General features: G+C 50.0%; 7 protein-coding genes across 7 annotated transcripts; 3 read left to right on the top strand and 4 right to left on the bottom strand.

The window, feature by feature from the left end:
- The first annotated feature begins 1281 nt into the window (after window positions 1-1281).
- B0J16DRAFT_346787 (glutathione S-transferase) lies at window positions 1282-2521 on the top strand. The gene is made up of 2 exons (XM_046128492.1): window positions 1282-1969; window positions 2028-2521. The coding sequence occupies exons 1-2, from the start codon at window positions 1593-1595 to the stop codon at window positions 2446-2448; spliced, it is 798 nt and encodes a 265-aa protein (XP_045979967.1). The 5' UTR covers window positions 1282-1592; the 3' UTR covers window positions 2449-2521.
- Window positions 2522-2788: 267 nt separating this feature from the next.
- On the bottom strand, window positions 2789-4190 carry B0J16DRAFT_169921 (fructose-1,6-bisphosphatase class 1/Sedoheputulose-1,7-bisphosphatase). Its single transcript, XM_046122397.1, has 3 exons — window positions 3933-4190; window positions 3098-3879; window positions 2789-3045 (listed from the first exon to the last, which is right to left on the bottom strand). The coding sequence occupies exons 1-3, from the start codon at window positions 4046-4048 to the stop codon at window positions 2915-2917; spliced, it is 1029 nt and encodes a 342-aa protein (XP_045979966.1). The 5' UTR covers window positions 4049-4190; the 3' UTR covers window positions 2789-2914.
- Window positions 4191-6005: 1815 nt separating this feature from the next.
- B0J16DRAFT_322870 (peroxisomal biogenesis factor 11) lies at window positions 6006-6769 on the top strand (the record flags this gene model as incomplete). Its single annotated transcript, XM_046125736.1, has 2 exons — window positions 6006-6547; window positions 6604-6769. 2 exons carry the CDS (start codon window positions 6006-6008, stop codon window positions 6767-6769), a joined length of 708 nt encoding a protein of 235 aa, XP_045979965.1.
- A 714-nt stretch (window positions 6770-7483) lies between these two features.
- Window positions 7484-8965, bottom strand: B0J16DRAFT_387218 (pre-mRNA splicing factor; the record flags this gene model as incomplete). Its single annotated transcript, XM_046131654.1, has 7 exons — window positions 7484-7897; window positions 7956-8052; window positions 8101-8177; window positions 8443-8609; window positions 8669-8674; window positions 8729-8857; window positions 8914-8965. 7 exons carry the CDS (start codon window positions 8963-8965, stop codon window positions 7484-7486), a joined length of 942 nt encoding a protein of 313 aa, XP_045979964.1.
- Window positions 8966-9396: 431 nt separating this feature from the next.
- B0J16DRAFT_290719 (PXA domain-containing protein) lies at window positions 9397-14982 on the bottom strand. The gene is made up of 5 exons (XM_046124264.1): window positions 14705-14982; window positions 14468-14652; window positions 13977-14422; window positions 9823-13517; window positions 9397-9765 (listed from the first exon to the last, which is right to left on the bottom strand). The coding sequence occupies exons 1-5, from the start codon at window positions 14848-14850 to the stop codon at window positions 9705-9707; spliced, it is 4533 nt and encodes a 1510-aa protein (XP_045979963.1). The 5' UTR covers window positions 14851-14982; the 3' UTR covers window positions 9397-9704.
- A 319-nt stretch (window positions 14983-15301) lies between these two features.
- Window positions 15302-15631, top strand: B0J16DRAFT_387215 (uncharacterized protein; the record flags this gene model as incomplete). The annotated part of the gene is made up of 2 exons (XM_046131653.1): window positions 15302-15394; window positions 15449-15631. The coding sequence occupies 2 exons, from the start codon at window positions 15302-15304 to the stop codon at window positions 15629-15631; spliced, it is 276 nt and encodes a 91-aa protein (XP_045979962.1).
- On the bottom strand, window positions 15625-16922 carry B0J16DRAFT_169885 (homoserine dehydrogenase-domain-containing protein). Its single transcript, XM_046122396.1, has 2 exons — window positions 16843-16922; window positions 15625-16781 (listed from the first exon to the last, which is right to left on the bottom strand). The coding sequence occupies exons 1-2, from the start codon at window positions 16877-16879 to the stop codon at window positions 15721-15723; spliced, it is 1098 nt and encodes a 365-aa protein (XP_045979961.1). The 5' UTR covers window positions 16880-16922; the 3' UTR covers window positions 15625-15720.
- Between the last annotated feature and the right edge of the window lies 1 nt (window position 16923).

Below are 16923 nucleotides of genomic sequence, written 5' to 3'. Positions count from 1 at the left end.
GCATATTGACATGATTTGCTCTGGTGTAGAAGACGCAGCACACAGCGAGTAGATGTCGACGGATAAATGGAAGCGGAAAAGCAGAAAGGAATGGGTTGTGGTGTTGTTGTTTCCTTTTGGAATTACCATTTTCAGGCCGCAGAGCTGCATTATCACATTACAATGGGCTGCCAGCCCTGTCCACTCGCTGTCTGTCTGTCCCAAGCCCAAGGGTACCACCAGCCGTCAGCTCGAGGGTCTATCCAATAACCATCATCCCAAGGATCGATGAAGGGTGGGGAACTGGAAACTTGGCTTCTGAGGCGGGCGCTCTGCAGCCCAAAGTCAGAACCCAATTGCTAAGCAGAGCTCTCGTACCTCATGATAGTGACGTAGATGCTTGTCTCTTTCTGGCCAGATACTCTACGAAGAACAGACAGACAAGGGCTGGTTCGTTCAATAGTTGAATGCAACATTGCATTGCAATACAATTTACAATACCAGGCGTCTTATGACGACGTGTCAATACGTACTTTCAGTGACCGTGAAGCTATCATCTTCTTGCTTGACTCTCACCTGACAATGACCTGGGATTGACCCGGACGACCGGGCGGCTCTCTCGGAGGAGACGACAACTAAAGCCCAGGACAGGACCCCTACTCTATTATTCCCAAGTTAACTCCACAGCAACAATGATCACCAGCAGGGTTACCGTTGTCCTTCGTAGTCGCCGAGTTTAGCAAAGAAGCTATACACAAACGTGCACTTGTAGAACAATTCTAGACTGTATCAAAGAAATGGGACTCTGGACCCTTATAAAAGCATAGATCTCCTGGTAGTCTTTTCCACTGCAGAAAAAAAACTTCTCATTTAACTGTATCTGAAACTATTCCAACCGTGCACCAGTTAGTTGAAGCTTGGAGCTACCCTGGATGAGAGGCGGTAAGAGATTGAAACAACGGTCCGATCTCATTAACTAATAACTTCTTGAAACTGGTGAGGCAGATTCATTCTTCTTTTTCGCTTCTACCGCGCGTCAAGATCCACTGTCTGTGTGTTATTCAGGGTCTTTTGTTTGTTTCGTGAAGATTTGATAGAACCAACTGGTGGATAACGAGGCGGCTGTAACGGTTCACCGTTTGGGAATGCTTCATTACTTTTATGCAGGTGCTTTTGCTCCGGAAGGGTCTTTAGGTTAGTTTGAGAGCCCTCTTCGAGAGCTTTGCATTAACATTGGTGATGTTTACGAAGTGTCGTCGAAAGTTGTGTCCAGGTTAGGTAGATATGATTCCAAATCTTATAACTGTTTCGAGACTTGATCTATGAGTAAGCACACCCTGAGTATTGTTTGTAAGCATCATGCTTTAGCTGTGAGGGAATCAGAACTGTAATTCAATTGTAAGGTATCAGTGAACTGCAGCTGATTTGTTATCCAAGAAGACGCCATTGGGAACTCCAACTGATAAACATGACATCCATACGCCTCACCATAAAGAGATGTCCAACCCTCAAGCCTATGTGTATGCATCTACCCTATCATCAAGCCCATACACACATCTAACAATTTGGTCTATCCCAAAGTCTTATCCAATATCCCTAAACTCAACTACTCAATGTCCCGACCCGCCGGTCTCATCGCCTCCAAAGGCATCGAGCTTCTCAGCTGGGGCACACCCAACGGACTCAAAGCCCAGATCCTTCTCGAAGAGCTCCGCGATGCGTACGGGATGGACTACACCATTCAAGGAATCGACATTGGCAAAAAGGTTCAAAAGGAGCCGTGGTTCACTGCTATCAATCCCAATGGCCGCATCCCAGTGTTGGTAGACCATGATAATGATGGTCTTGCTGTGTTCGAAGGGAATGCTATTCTTAGTTACTTGACGAGAAAGTATGATCCGGAGTACAAGTTCTCTTTTGAGAGTGACGATGATGACTATACGCGTGCGGAATCGTGGATTGGATGGCAGCATGGAGGGATTGGACCTATGTAAGTGTCTGGTTTTCTGCCATGAATTGAGTATTTGACTAATACGTTATCTTACCAGGCACGGCCAAGCGTTGCACTTTCTCTACGACGCCAAGTCCACAATGCCATACGGTATCCAGCGTTATGTTGGAGAAACAGAACGTCTCTATGGTGTCCTAGACAAGCACCTCTCCGAACGAGACTACATCGTCGGCCCAGGCAGAGGCTGTTACTCTATCGCCGATATAGCGCTCATCGGCTGGACTGATCGTCTTCCAAGAACTACTATCTCATGGGACAAGTATCCTAATGTGAAGGCGTGGTTTGCTCGTATGCTCGAGAGACCTGCTGTGAGACGGGGTATGCTATTGCCGACAAACGAGAATAAGCCGACGGGGTTGGATCCTGTTGATGAAGAGACGAGGAAGAAGCGTGCGGGCCTTAAAGCGATTGTTGATGAGGCTAAGGAACAGTTTGGGTACAAGTATTCTTCGCCTTAGGATGACTAGAGTTAACTACGTCGGGGTATCATTAATTGACTGTTCAACGAATGTTTTCTGCATGGAGTGAGACAACCCAGCACAGCGGTCGCATCCATTGAGTTCCACGTTTGAAGAGCAGCGGTGCGTTCCTGCAATCGGTTCCCAGGGGTGAACGCAGTGTTTGCAAGGTAATTGACGATCAAGATCGACCGTACGGGCTTGTACGGACATGACTTGAACCAGGGGACGTAGAGGCATGTCACGCCATTTGTATGACAGACGGGGTCCGGCGGTGACATATCCAATTAAACCGCCCGCATGATGGCTCACGATCATGACATCTCATCATGACGACACTCAGCATGATGGTGAAAATAGATATGATAAATTTGATCATTAAATGCTCATTCAATCATGAGGTTCGCTTTTTGATATTCAATTAAATTTGCAATCCCATGCCAAAGCGCCGTATTTGTTTCACCTTTTACAGATGGAACTTCTTAACCTTCTCGACCTCGTCGTAACTACCCATGAAGATACCGGCCTTGTCGTGGATGCTCTCGGGCACCACCTCGAGCATACGGTTCATCTTGCTGTCGACAGCTTGACCACCGGCTAAAAGAGAGTCAGTAAATGAGACCTTGAGTAAATAATGCAATTGACTAACCATTCTCAAAGATAAGAGCCATGGGCGCACACTCGTAGAGGATACGGAGCTTGCCCTTGGGGCTCTTCTTGTCGGCAGGGTAAGCGAAGATACCTCCGTACAATAGAGTTCGGTAAGCATCAGCAACCATGGAACCGATGTAACGCGCGCTGTAAGGCTTGCCGTTTTCTTGGGCCTGCTTCAGAGAGTTGAAGTAGTTGATGGTCTTGTCCTCCCAGTATAGCGAGTTACCCTCATTGCAAGAGTAGATGTCGCGGGACTTGGGCAGGCGCATATTGGGGTGAGACAGGATGAACTCGCCGACGCCGTTGTCAAGGGTGAAGCCGTTGACGGTGCTGCCCTTCATGGTGATGACGAGCTGAGCAGAGGCACCGTACATGGTGAAACCGGCAGCGAGCAACTCGGTACCAGGCTTCAGGATATCCTCCTTGCAGCCCTTTGAGCCTGGGGGAAGCTTGTGGATAGCGAAAATGGTACCGACTGAAACACCGGCATCCAAGTTGGAGGAACCGTCAATGGGATCGCAGGCGACAGCGTAGCGGGCATCCGTAGCGTCCTTGAAGTAGATGATCTCGTCCTCTTCCTCGGAGACGAGGAGCGCGCACTTGCCTGAAGAGCGCATGGCCTCAATGAAGAGGTCATTGGAGATGACATCGAGCTTCTTTTGGTCGTCGCCAGTGCTGTTTGAAGAACCAGCCAAACCAGTGAGGTTGACCAGGGTAGCGCGTCGAATGTAGTAGGCAATGGACTTGAAGGAGAACTGGAGAGCGTGGCACAATAGACTGAGGGGTCGTTAGTGAGGCTATCATGAGAATGGGGGGTCACATGAGCATACGTGAAATCACCAGTAGCCTCAGGGTGCTTGGCTTGCTCCTCAGTGAGGAAGCGAGTAAGGGTAACAATGTTAGTGTTAACCTTCTCGGTTTCTTGTCCGCTGGCGGTGGTAGCCATTGTGTATGATTTCGGGTTGAAAATGGGAGGATGAAGATAGATCGGCGGGAGGGGAAGTTGGAGAAGAGCTTATACCGAAGGGATGGTTAAGCCGACAAGAGAGGTTATGATGGAAGGGTATGAGGGTATCGTGAAGTTTGGGAGGGAAAAGTAGAAGAGGGAGAAATGAAAGAAGCACGCGACGAAAAGGGAGATGGGGTCAAGTTTATGTAAAAGTGTCTGAGCAGCGGCGCAAAGCAAAGCGACGCAACAACGCAACGCAACAACTTGACGACAATTGACGGATGACGATCCATCCAATGCCAATCAATGATACGCCCGCGTCCCGGGGGCGGCCATCAACGGCCCCATCCGTGCGAGTACGGCTATGGAGACTCAAAGAAAGCCAGCCTCAACTCTCATGTAATAGCAATGGGCATTTGCACCAACCAGGGCGCCTCAATATCGGAATCTCATGGACCATCGTGACCTTGCAGTCGCCCAGCCGGCCGAGGGGAAGCGGTAGCAAGAGGATTTCCCGGGGTCTCCAGTCTCCAAAGTCTCCCCCAATTGTAGTTTGTAGTCTGTATCCGTACACTACGGGGGAGCCTCTCCATCATGTTTCCGGTTTCTTCCCCCACATTTGGAGAGAGCCTCGGGGGTTGTTCCCCGAGGAGCATACATCATAACTTCCTCCAGAATAAAGACATCGCGATGGGGGAATAGTCTTTGTCGTCACAGCCACTGCTAAGACCCGCTGTCTCTTCACTTTCTTCATGGTCTTGTGGCCCTGCCAGGCTGCTGTAGTGGGGGTGGCTCGCTCATATTGACGTTTAAGCGGGGGGTTGATCTGTTGGAGACTGGAGAGACAAGAGGAAGATCTTCATAAAACACCGAAGTGAGGCAGCGATAAGTGGGTTTGGGGGTTTGACTCTGGATTCAACAGAATAAAAAAGTTGGATTTTCTAAGTCTTATCTCATACCTTGTTTTTTGTTACCTCCTTCCATCTTCAATTGACGTCTGGATATCCGCGTTAGGCAATACCGAGTCTATATAATATTCATGCACTCCTTCCTCGAGTCGTGTCTTCCTTCCGCTGTCCCACCCGATGGACCTTCACCTCCTATAACCGGAACCGGATCAAAGCTGTATCCGATAATCCGGACATCTATCACCTTGAGAGTTCCAGCTGAATTGAGTCGGAGCTCTGGCAGCTGATAGCAGCCTCTTCCTTCGGGCTTCCTCCTCACTTTACTTTCCATTGACGGACAGTTTCCGAGGCACAACTCAAATGGCGCCAAGCTCCCCCCGTTTTGTTCCTACCGTACTGTGTTGCATTGATCTTGAACCCGAAACCTCGGGTCATGTGCCCGTCGTTAAGTTCCTGATTTGAAACTTACTGAAGATATTAAGTGCATCTTTTTGTCACATGAATATGATCAAGGTAAAGAAGACAAAGCAAGAAGCAACTGATATCCAACAATTGATATTTTTACGGATATCGGCCTTTTTATCTTTATCTTCACTCGATAGGCAATTATCTCCCCCCCTGGCCCCCTTCCCCAGATCCAAAAAAGGCAATACTTTTGCATGAGACTCCTTTCCCTCGTCTCTTTCCCGCTCTCGTGAGCGGACCTCGGCATCTCGGTCAAGTCTCCGTCTCCACGTTCTTTCAAAACTGTACTGTACCGTTCTAGGGGACCTTAACCCAACCGTACCGTGGGGATTGCTATTGCTGCACCTTAAACTTCTTTGACTCCATTCGCATTTCCCCAGCTTTTCTTGGAAAACTTAACTTATCTCTTCCATCTCCGTTTTCCCATTTTCCATCTTTAATCGCTGTCCAAGCTCCTTTTTCTCGCCTATCAGTAATTGCTGGATTCTTACTGGTGAAGTCGTAATTCCGTACTGTCGCATAATCGCTCTATACAACTTCAAGCTCCATCTATCAATCCCTATAACCAAACCATCGTCATCATGGTCGCCGACGCAGTCATCTACCATCCTTCGGTAGCGCACTACCTGCGTTACATGGCCACTACCCTCGGTCGCGACAAGCTCATGCGAGTCTTCCAGTACTTTGCCCGTTTCTACGCCTGGTACCTCCTCCGCACGAACGCAACCCCAGACAAGGTCGCTCCTTGGAACGCCCTCAAGAAGCAGTTTGGCCTGTTCCGAAAGGTCTTCCGAGCTGGCAAGTTCGTCGAGCACTTCAAGGCCGCTGCCACCGCATCCGACGCAAAGTCCATGGACCCCGTCCTCAAGTACACCCAGGTCGGTCGCCAGTTGGGTTACGCCGGTTACCTCGCCTGCGATTCCCTCACCATTCCTCACGCCGCCGGTATCAAGACGTGGAAACACGCTACGCGCATGCAGCACGAGGCCTACCGATCATGGGCTGTCGGTATCGCCTTCAGTATTCTCGGTCAGCTGTATACTCTGCGCCAGCTGAGCGTACGTGCATCAAAGGTTGATCTGAAGGAGGGTGAGGGTGTTGTCGAGAGCAAGACCATTACTATGTAAGTCACTTTATACATTCGCGTTTTTATCGTCGCATATACTGACTCCACTCCAGTGAGCGCGCCGCCGCCAAGAAGCAGCTTCTCTGTGATTTCTGCGACATCCTGGTTCCCCTTTCCGGTCTTGGCTACAACAAGTTCCTCGACGATGGTGTTGTCGGCCTGACTGGTACTTTGAGCAGTCTTATCGGTGTCTACACTCAGTGGAAGAAGACCGCCTAATCTGGCAATTATACATGACGCAATAACCAATACCTGATACCACGCATTTTCCGTCCTCAATAATCTCTTATAAGCGCATCGTACAGTCACAATCTTCCTGGGTCATCTTTCTTTTTGTATCATATGAGGGGCGCCAGGATTGGGTGGCCGTACGAAGTAAATCTGGAGTACCATGTTCACTCATTGTCCGTTAGCAGCGCCAATTTGGAATACAAAATCAAAGCTCGATTGTTTTTCTCAGATGCCAATACATGATGATACTGGCATCTAATAAGCCCTGCGCTAACGAGTGGTGCCTCAAGGCACAATGTACATGTGATTATAGAGAACAAGCAGCAAAACAACAAGCAAATAAACCAGCGACTACCCCCTGGCCTAGTCGTACACTATAGCTCAAATTACCCAAAGTCAAATTCCTTGTAGTCGTGGACTTTTCCGGCTGTCGTCGACTTATATATATATCCTGCAAGCCATGCACCTGACGCCTTTCCAATCTGCCTCACCCATTTTTGGTTGTTGAGAACGTCACCAGTTGGTCGTCATACATTGTCGTACTTGTTTGCCAATCGCTCCTTTCAATCTTGCCCTTTCCTACCTAAAACAGGTCGTGACTGTTTCACGCCATTTGGCATATTCGTTGGGGTAGATCTAGCACACCGTCGGTCAAGGACAGTCCCGCCAAGCAAGCGCCCAAAGCGGTAATGGGATATGGATTTACCAGTAGCGTCCACCACGGTCATAGTCTCGAGGATAGCCACCATCTCGTGGGTATCCTGCCTCTCTGGGAGGAGGGAAATCTCGAGGAGGTCGGTCATACGGGGGTCGCCCATTGGCGTAAGGGTCGGGAGGAGGAGGAGGGTAGTCGCGTCGGTAGGGATCATCGTAGCGACCGCGAGGGGGAGGTGGAGGGTAGTCTTCCATGGGACGACGAGGGGGAGATCGATAGCGAGCACGGTCATCGTAATAATCGCGACGCGGGCTACGGTCGCGGTAGCCGTACCCGTCTCGGCGGGGGCTGTATCCTCGAGGAGGGCCGCGACGGTCGTAATCGTCCATGGGAGGGGGGTACGGGCGTCGTCCAGGAGAGCGTGATCGGCCGCGCTCGCGAGGAGGCATGTCAGGCTGAGTCTGCAACGTCGAGTCAATTATCAAATTCCCACAACAAGATGGGGTTACCTTGTCATACGTCAGCAACGCAGTGGACTCGCTGCTTCTTAAATTCTTGTCCATCGAGCTTCTCAACCGCAGTCCTCAAGTCCGCAGCAGTCTCGAATTCGACAAATCTAAAGAATGTTAATCAAGGACATTAACAACAAGACGACTAAACTCACCCTCGGCCGTTCGAATCGCGGCCCGTCTCAGAGTAGACTACGTCCAAACTTGATTGACGTGCGAAATCCTTGAGGTCCTATTTCCAGAATCCATGTAAGTCGCTATCCAGGAAAGGGAAATGCCGGGAGTCCATGTAATCCACAAAACGAAAGCGCAATCCGTCAAGACAAGAACCAGGAAGCAAAACCAGGAGAGCGGGAGGGGGTCCTTGATTGTTGTCCCCTAGAACTAATCCCGGTGCAGTTCCAATGGGTCGAAACCAGAAAAGCCAGAGATGCGCGCAAATCACAAAGGGAAGGTCCATGGAGTCCAGCGATCAGGAACGGGGAGGATAAACAGACCTGCCAAGAGGTGTCATTTGGTAATCCCGTAATCTGCATTCGATGAGGGGTTCGACGAGGCCGCGGCGCGGTGCGCTCAGGGTTGCCAAAGCCGCCGCCGCCCTCGCGATGCCGGGAACCGCGTGCGAACTGTACAGTGAGCCGTTCTCCCATGAAATCAGAACCATCTTTCGAAATCGCGAGTTAGCCTAGGACGAGGGGGGGTTGGTATAGGACGGCGACATACGGAATGCTGTTAAAGTCAATTAGCAAGCCACACTATAAGAAAAATTTGGAGATAGCTCACCCGGCACAACATCGCGGGCATCCATTGGGTCCTTGTACTCGATGAACCCGAAGCCGTTCATGAGCTTTACTTCGGTAATTTCTCCAGTGCCATGAGTCGCGAAGTGAGCCTCGATGTCGGACTTGGTAGCTGTTGGGCAGCAGGTCAGTGGTTTGAGTAGGAGCGTCAGGGCGATGAGTCCGGACCATTGCGAGGAAGGTTTCCCAAGTACAGCCGGGTGGCTGATACCTCCGTCATGTTGCCGGTGGGAGGAAGAGGAGCGTTATCAAGCGAAGGATGGATCCAAGCGGGAGGAGCAAAATATCGAGAGTTGTATTAGCCAGATGAAATTCCAGAAGTCCAGGGCCAGTTGCGCGATGGACCAAGAAATATAGAAAACGCGGGGTTTTCTCGGGTGGCGGGTAGACGACGATGATGATGAAGATGTTGGTGGAGAGGAGAAGAGAGCGACATGGACAAGCTTAGCCTCAAACCTTACGCGCGACGAGAGAGGCTGGGGCAAAAGGCGGACAAATATGGCAGAACGCCAGATCGAGAAGGTGCCCCGGATCCCACTATCTCGGGCGCTGAAGCTGCTTCGTTAGCGTCACATGCGAACGCCTTTGCCTGCATTAATGCTGCTGCACCCGCCTGCACAAGCCGGGTTACAGTACTACGTGGTGCAGTAGGTTGAAAACTCCATGTAAAGTTAACTTGATCATCACCAACAACATGTAGCGAAACCATCCATCATGATTACAATTATTCCGTGGCTGGCTATTATCAACGGCAACACCCCTCATCAATCTATGAGTTACTCATTAACAGCATAAAAAAGGTTTCTTGTTACGGAGCCACAAGTCATTTTCGCCAATCACCTCATCATTGCATCTCAGCCCAACTCAATTCCTTGCCAATGACGCCCAACGCCTTGCTGTGTGCTCTATCATATGCTTGCTTGGTGGAGAATAATAAAGCAGATCTTTTCATTAGGGCCCTAAGGTTCCTCGAATAGCACCGAGACGATTTCATCAATCATAGTGAATACGAGATGTGCACTGTACGCATGTTAGCCAAGGCCTCACACGAGTAAAATCATTGATTGGATGACATACTTCAACCTCGAGTTATTCAACGTCGCAAAAATACGACGGCTCGCTGCCTGCGCGTTGACTCTTCCTACAACACTGCCTGCGAGATCTGGCACCAGTGTAGCCAGCATCAAGCTCGCCTCGGTCCGTGTCTTTTTCTTCTCGGCAGCTGTGCGCGGCTTTTTGTCTCGTTGCAGCTGTCCTCCAGGCCATAGGCTGTCCTGAACCAGGCTGATACACTTGAGAATGTTCTCATCTTGGGCAAACATCTTGACATTGTCGCGCACTTTTCTCTCAATCGTACCACCAAGAAGCTGCTGAAGTACAACCACGACTGCTCTTCCACGAAGCCAGTTGTTCCCCTTATTGAGCTCGAATATCTCTAGGAAGATATCGCAGATTGGTTTGATGAACGGTTCAAGTTCCTTATTCTCAAAGGCGTTCAATTCAGCTTCGGCCTCAGCAGCCGGGAAGTTATCTTCGTTAGCATTGAGCGGAACCGTGTTGAGTTGGTTTGTAGCCGCCGCAATTAGGTTCTGGCCAGCTTCAGATATTTGGTCGAGAACAGGTATATTTCCAAGGATATCGTCCATGCCATCTGCAACAGAATCGTACAACCGGGTCATCATGTCTTTCTTGTCTTCGCGATCCAGCATATCTTGGCCTTGTGTTATCACACTCTGCGAAAGGAATGCTCTGAGCTCACGGCTGCGGCAAACTTCAGGTAGCAGCAGTAGGTCTTGTAGATACTGCTCAAGAGCAGTTCGTCTCTTGCGCAGGAACTCGCTTTGGAACTTCATAACCATGCGTCGCCGAGGAAAGTCGAGATTTCGAACCGATGGGTATCGGGACCGTAGCTTTTGGTGAAGTTCGTGGAACTCGCTGTATCTCCGCGAAATCACCCATGAAGCTGCGGGCATCTGCTCTCCAGCATCTCTTTGCACTTCAACAACGTATAGGGCGAACTCTCTACCATCTTCTTCTCTTCCTACTTGGATGGATTTGATCTTGATAGTGGAGCGGCCATAGAGACTATTGTCGCTTTCTTGGATGACATATTGCTGTCGTTGAAGCTCCTTGCGCCTGATCTCCCTTTGCAAAGACGCTTTCGACTTCCTAAGAATGCGTAGCTCCGCGGTGTTATTTGTCAACTCTGCTTTTCGCGTGAGGGACTCGACAACTGCCTCTTGTGCTACCAAACGATCAATGTCATTCGAAAGGGCAGTGATGGCTTCCGCCAGTCCAAGGTCTCCAGGCGCTGCTTCGTGCACTTCGTCCTCGTCATCGGGTGGTGGGCCTTCGTCGGGATCGCCATCGTCAGGGAGATCTTTGTTATTATCACCGAATAGATCATCATCGACAAAGACACCGATTCGTGAGGCCGCACTGACAAGACCAAGTGACGAAAGGCTTGGTTTTTCTCCTTCTTTGCTGAATGTGGATGGCCGCACTCCCATGTCCAGAGAACCGCGATTAGAGTCATTATCGTGACCTGAGAAGAGACTTGATGTATTATCATCAAGGCCACCAATACTACTACCACCGGCGCCTCCAAAGAGAGATGCACGCAAATCCTCAGCGGTCTGAGGACGGTCATCCTCCATGATATTTGTAAAAGCCTCCTCTACTGCCTGAACAACCTGGGTGTCAGGCAGTTGCTGACTGTTCGCTTCGGGGTCCAAACTTTGCACGGAGTCTCCTAATCCGTCGGTATCAATGTCGTCGTCTTCGAATAAGGGGTTTGTAGAGCCCTCGTCAAGTGAGCGCCTAGCTCGGTGACCACGTCCATTGCCGTTGGAGGTAAGAGATCTTAGGTCCGAAGCAGATCCTGTACGTTTACTCGTGTTAGATAGTTGAGTAGTTAATCGTGATACCGGTCTAGGCTTTGCTGGTAAGGTCTTGCTGGCCCGGTTGGCGGCAACTGCTTGTACTTCTGGTTGCGGTGTCGACCTGAGGGTCTGCATACTGGCAGCTTCTTCAGCTGCTAGACATTTGTAAAAGAGATCAGATTTCTTGAATCCCTGGAAGAAGCGCGCACGCATTTCTTCCAGAACAGCGCTCTGCGCTTTCAAAATAGCCCGCCGGGCCCTAAAATATTGCATTGGAGTGGCTGATCTTCCCGCCTTGATAAACTCTTTCACTTCATTCTTCGAATGGTCGGGAACCTTGAGCTCAGGTCTTGATAAGTACGCTTGATTGATCTGCTGTAAGTCCTGACGATCTGAGTCTGTCCACATTGGTAGGGTTGATGGCAGCTCATCGTCCGGGCCATCATCCTCTAGAGGGTTTCGGAAACCATCAACGACCAACCAGAATTGCACTAAAGGCATCACATTTTGACGATCCATGTATTCCATAAAATAGGAAAGTGCTGAAGGGTCTCGCAAGATGTCTACCAACGGTGCGCTCTCCAACTTGGACTGTGATGCAGTCGATGTAGTCGATGGTAAAGGCAATGGCCCCGGCGGACGACGTTCACCGCCAGCAGCTAGATGAGTTACCCGTTGGTCGAGCAGCCTCTTTCCCATCTCCAATCGACGAAGGTAAACCTGGTCTTGATTATCTTGAAGAGAATCCCTTTTGAGTTGACTGGCAACTTCGCTGCGAAACCGACGTGCATCTGATAGGTTGTTGACCTTTCTAATCGCGCGGATGAACTTTTCGAATTTGCGCTCGCTATCACCTGGCGCAACCCTGGGCATAGAGGCTAGCTTGTTATTCCTGGGCGTAGAAGGAGCATGTTGGTCCAAAGCTGCTCGAAGCTTGCGTACTGTTGACCTGTCTTGCAGCATTGATCGACCCATGTTCTCCATTAGCTGATTCCATGTATCAGGCTCGGCAAGAAGCTGAACCACGGGGAATAGAACGGCACATGACACTATTTCGCGAATAATTATGGAGACAGCTCGACTAGATAGCATATTCTCCGGGAGTATCTGAGGTACGATCTTTGCGATCAGAGACCGCAGGTAGTCTTGTTGGACCATCTTGGTGTCCGGAAACGACAATGACGCAGCAGGATGAAGTCGTCCATCGCGAAATTTTGAAGCAATGGCCAGATCAAGCTCTTCAGATTCAGTAACTGAGCGATTAAGCTTCTTTCCTCGTACTGATTTCTCGGCTTCGTAGAAATCTCGAAAGTGGGCGGTGAGCAGAGGAACAAGACGGCTGGTGACAAGGTCCGCCAAATCTTTGTCACGCAGAGTATCACACAAGCTCAGCAATGCATCGCGCACAGCTTTGTCGACCTGATTCGTAAAAGCCGGGTTGCGACTTATATTCGAATACCAACTGCTAACAAAGTCGCGGATTATAAGACCGAGCAAGTCGTCGATAGCTTTGGCAACGCGGGGTGATTCGGGCTGTATTTGGGTTGGAGTATATGACTGTCGCTGGCGCAACGCCTGCACCTCGGATCGCCATGATTTTGGATTTAGGAAGGTAACGCCATTCGGTGGCAGAGTTCGGTCGTTGGGATGTCTCGAGACAAGGAAGAGGCCGGTCAAGAGGAGGATCAGAGTGACGAATGAGCCAGCAACAAAGGCATGGCCTGCCCAGCGGAGAATGGGTGACCAGCTCGCAGCAAAGCCCCAGGCTATGAAGGCGGCGAGTCCTGCAACAATGACATCTCTACGCTTGAGGGCCATCACCAGGATGTTGACCTCAAAGCCACATTCTTGAACCAAGATGGATAGATGTAAGTGGTGAAGTTGGTGGTGCTACAGTAGGTGTGGACGTTAAGGTAGTGGAGGTTATGGCTGGGCGGGCTAGCTTAGGTCCAGTGGTGGCTGTCGATTACAGCGGATGCTGTCATTTTGTTGCTTGGATCCCTGTCAAAACAGTCTGCGGGACAAGGAACCCTGGACAGCACCCCTCACCCCCTCGATGACTGATAAGTGATTGTCTGCAGGTACAGATTGATGAGAAATACTCCATCAATTTTATACAGCGTTCACATAGTACTCTCAGAACATAGATTGATAAACGTCTTTTAAAATAATTGACCGCTGAAAGCATAAGAAACGAAATAATTTGGCTACCTTATGCCAGCTTAGACCAGCCGACGAGACATTCATGCATAATATAGACCATCACGTAACCATGAATGACCATTATTGCTAGTATCGCTAACTTCATATTTACCACGGGGGATCCTCAATTCTTCGGAACAACGCAACATACTTCTGTCCGTTATTCCTTGTGACCTTCTTGCTCTCCTCAGTCTCAGTTGACATGACGTGGACACACTCATCCGCTTCTTCCTCTTCCTTGGAAATCCTCTCGAAAGCAGGGTGAGCTTCAAGATGCTGAACCATCCACAGATGCAAGTCTTCCACATCGGTAATGGTGTACACGATGCCACCGGGTCGAAGTGCATAGGCGTACTCTGAGTTCAGCGTTGTCGACACAATTCTGGCCTTGTGCTTCCTGGCCTTGAAATGAGGGTCGGGGAAGCAGATGAAGATCTTTGATAGCTGTGCCTTCTTGAAGAAATTGGGAAGGAACTTCATGGTGTTTGCTCGGATGCATGCAACGTTTTGATACATGTTGTCCGAGCTCTGCGACCTCAGTGCTTTTATACGTTCTTGAACATAGCCTGCTACTTGTGTACGAATCTCCAGACCTACATTGGTTAGTATGTACTCATGATGAACTTCACTCCACTTACCAAGTGTGAGAGTGTCTGGCATCTTGGGAGCCAAAGCAACCGTAAGACCACCGAATCCGCAACCAATATCGACGATTTCCACATCTTTTGTTAGACGAGGAGGCTTTGATGAATCTTCTGGCGTTCCTTCTTGCACATAGTGGGGGAAGTATGAGGACCAATCCATGTCATCAGGGGATTTGGGACTGTCGCATGTCAGATACAGTGTAATTGAAACGGTTTGAGCGGGTTGCATACTATTCTAGCATATGGTCAGAGAAAGGATTCGCATGCGCTCGCTGACGATAGAACTTTTTGCGCGGCAATTGAGTGACACCATCCTTGGTTCGCTTCGCGCGATCCTTTTCGCGGCCTCTTTGCTTATTTGGGAGTTCTGCTGTCATGTTGGCTGATATGATGTTGTCTCAATAACTGAAGCTTCACAATTTCTTGTGATAATTTGTGATACAGATGCGAAGCTTTGCGCACAACAGAATGTGATGTATTAGGAAGGCGGTGAGATGACCTCAGCTCTTCGTCATAGTGTCAGAAAGGTTGGCCAACAAGAGCCTAAAAGACAAAATAACATGTCCATCTCATTGGATTTTAGGTGGGTGTTTGGGATCCTTTATTTTGGCACCCCAATCTTTAGAGCACAGTTTTTCTGGTACCCACCTGTTGCACATGCTAATTAAGGCGTAAGTGATCCCTGCCCGCTGGGCTACGATGGATGGAGCATGAACCTCCCTGAAGCGAAGCTGCCTCGGAATTTGTGATTCTACATCCACAACATCAGTCGTTCTTTTTCAAGTCATGAGCTTTTTTACTTCGAAGCAAGCTGTAGCGTTGCCTATCATGCCTCATACATCCTCTGAAGCATCTTGGAACCTGTTCGGTCCTCTAATGACCGAGTATTCCACGGTCGTCAACCTAATCTCTCTTATCTGTGTAAGTGCTGATCGCCCGGTTTCTCCCCTGAGCTTGTGACTGACTTGCGGATAGCTCGGCCTTGGTCTCATGTTGTTCGTGCCCGTCATTCTTCTCGTGATTTTCGATTTCGTCCTTTGGACGTGGAGAAACATTTGTAACAAAGACCCTCCACCGACTGTCGAGCCTGAGACAGTTGTCACTACGAACCCACATGCCGCTGCAATAGCGACAGGAATAGACAAAGCGTCGCTTTAATCGCAATGGCACACAACGAACTTGACTTTTTACGAGATCATTGGGACATCAACTTCATGCTTTTATTTTTGGCTATTCATTTCAACTTTTTACGCAATCTGTGACAGCACCTTGATCAGATCAGCGGTGACTCCCATGGCGGTCACATCACCTCCAGCGCCCGCACCCTGGACGATCAGGGGGTTGCTTCCGTATCTCTCGGTGTAGAAGCTAATAATGTTGTCGCTGCCCTTCAGAGCAGCAATGGGGTGGGAGCGGTCAAACTGCTCCAGGCCAACCTTGACCTGCTTGGAGGCAGCGTCAATGCTTCCGACGAATCGGACGACCTTACCAGCCTTCTCGGCGACAGCCTTGGTCTCCTCCATCTGAGAGTCAAAAGCAGGGAGCTTCTCGAGGAACTCGTCACCGCTGGAAACAGACTCAAGCTCCTTGGGGATAAGGCTTTGGACGGGGAAAGAGGTGGGGGACTCAACGGGGATACCAGCCAGACGAGCGAGAATGGTGAGCTTGCGAGCAACGTCAAGACCGTTGAGGTCATCTCGGGGGTCAGGCTCGGTGTAACCCAGAGACTTAGCCTTCTTGACCTCCTCAGACCACTTACCACCCTGACCCTCGGTAGGGGCGAAAGAGTTGAAGAGGAAAGACATGGTGCCGCTGAAGACACCCTCAATCTTGGTAACCTTATCGCCAGTCTCAACAAGGTCCTTCAGGGTGGAGATGACTGGGAGACCAGCACCAACGGACGACTCATGGTAGACTCGGGCGCCTGATGACTCGGCAGCTGAGAAGATGTCTTGCCACAGCTTGTATGATCCAGAGAAGGCCTTCTTGTTGGGTGTAACGATGCTGATGCCTCGGCTCAGAGCGAGAGGGTACAGTTCGGCGACATCCTGGGAGCTGGTGTTGTCGACGAGGACGGACTTGGCGGGAGCCTTGGAAAGGTACTCGACGACTTGCTCGAGAGCAAGAGGGGCCTTGGAGGAGGAACCAAGAGTCGAGATGACGTTCTCGGTGTTAACGGGGGAGTAATCGTCGTTGTAAAGGGCCTTGCGGCTCGTGGCAATGTAGGCGAGGTTCAACTTCGGGGATGGCTTGCGAGCAGCAAGGGACTGGAGCTGGTCGATGAAGGCCTTGCCAACGCCTCCGGCGCCTGTTGTTGGCAACACATTAGTTCACCGTGTCGTGTATATAGTTTTCGACGTTTCAATTACCGATAATGCCAATGAAAACTTGCTTTGTAGCGGCCATGATTGCTGTTATATGTGCAGAACTGTTGATGAAGCTTGTGAAGG

Source organism: Fusarium flagelliforme (genome assembly GCF_020744385.1).
Source record: "Fusarium flagelliforme strain FIESC 12 MPI-CAGE-AA-0113 chromosome Unknown B0J16scaffold_6, whole genome shotgun sequence".
In the NCBI taxonomy this organism is placed as follows: domain Eukaryota; kingdom Fungi; phylum Ascomycota; class Sordariomycetes; order Hypocreales; family Nectriaceae; genus Fusarium; species Fusarium flagelliforme.
This window is presented reverse-complemented; position numbering and strand designations above follow the sequence as displayed.

Excerpts from the sequence above, each read along its gene's own strand:
- B0J16DRAFT_346787 (XM_046128492.1), top strand. The coding sequence starts at position 1,593 with ATGTCCCGACCCGCCGGTCTCATCGCCTCCAAAGGCATCGAGCTTCTC. Across the intron at positions 1,970-2,027 it reads CATGGAGGGATTGGACCTAT|GCACGGCCAAGCGTTGCACT; the intron begins GTAAGTGTCTGG and ends TTATCTTACCAG.
- B0J16DRAFT_169921 (XM_046122397.1), bottom strand. The coding sequence starts at position 4,048 with ATGGCTACCACCGCCAGCGGACAAGAAACCGAGAAGGTTAACACTAAC. Across the intron at positions 3,880-3,932 it reads GAGGCTACTGGTGATTTCAC|TCTATTGTGCCACGCTCTCC; the intron begins GTATGCTCATGT and ends ACGACCCCTCAG. Across the intron at positions 3,046-3,097 it reads GGCTCTTATCTTTGAGAATG|CCGGTGGTCAAGCTGTCGAC; the intron begins GTTAGTCAATTG and ends ACTCTCTTTTAG.
- B0J16DRAFT_290719 (XM_046124264.1), bottom strand. The coding sequence starts at position 14,850 with ATGACAGCAGAACTCCCAAATAAGCAAAGAGGCCGCGAAAAGGATCGC. Across the intron at positions 14,653-14,704 it reads TCTGACCATATGCTAGAATA|TCCCAAATCCCCTGATGACA; the intron begins GTATGCAACCCG and ends GACATGCGACAG. Across the intron at positions 14,423-14,467 it reads GCCAGACACTCTCACACTTG|GTCTGGAGATTCGTACACAA; the intron begins GTAAGTGGAGTG and ends TAACCAATGTAG.
- B0J16DRAFT_169885 (XM_046122396.1), bottom strand. The coding sequence starts at position 16,879 with ATGGCCGCTACAAAGCAAGTTTTCATTGGCATTATCG. Across the intron at positions 16,782-16,842 it reads AGTTTTCATTGGCATTATCG|GCGCCGGAGGCGTTGGCAAG; the intron begins GTAATTGAAACG and ends TGCCAACAACAG.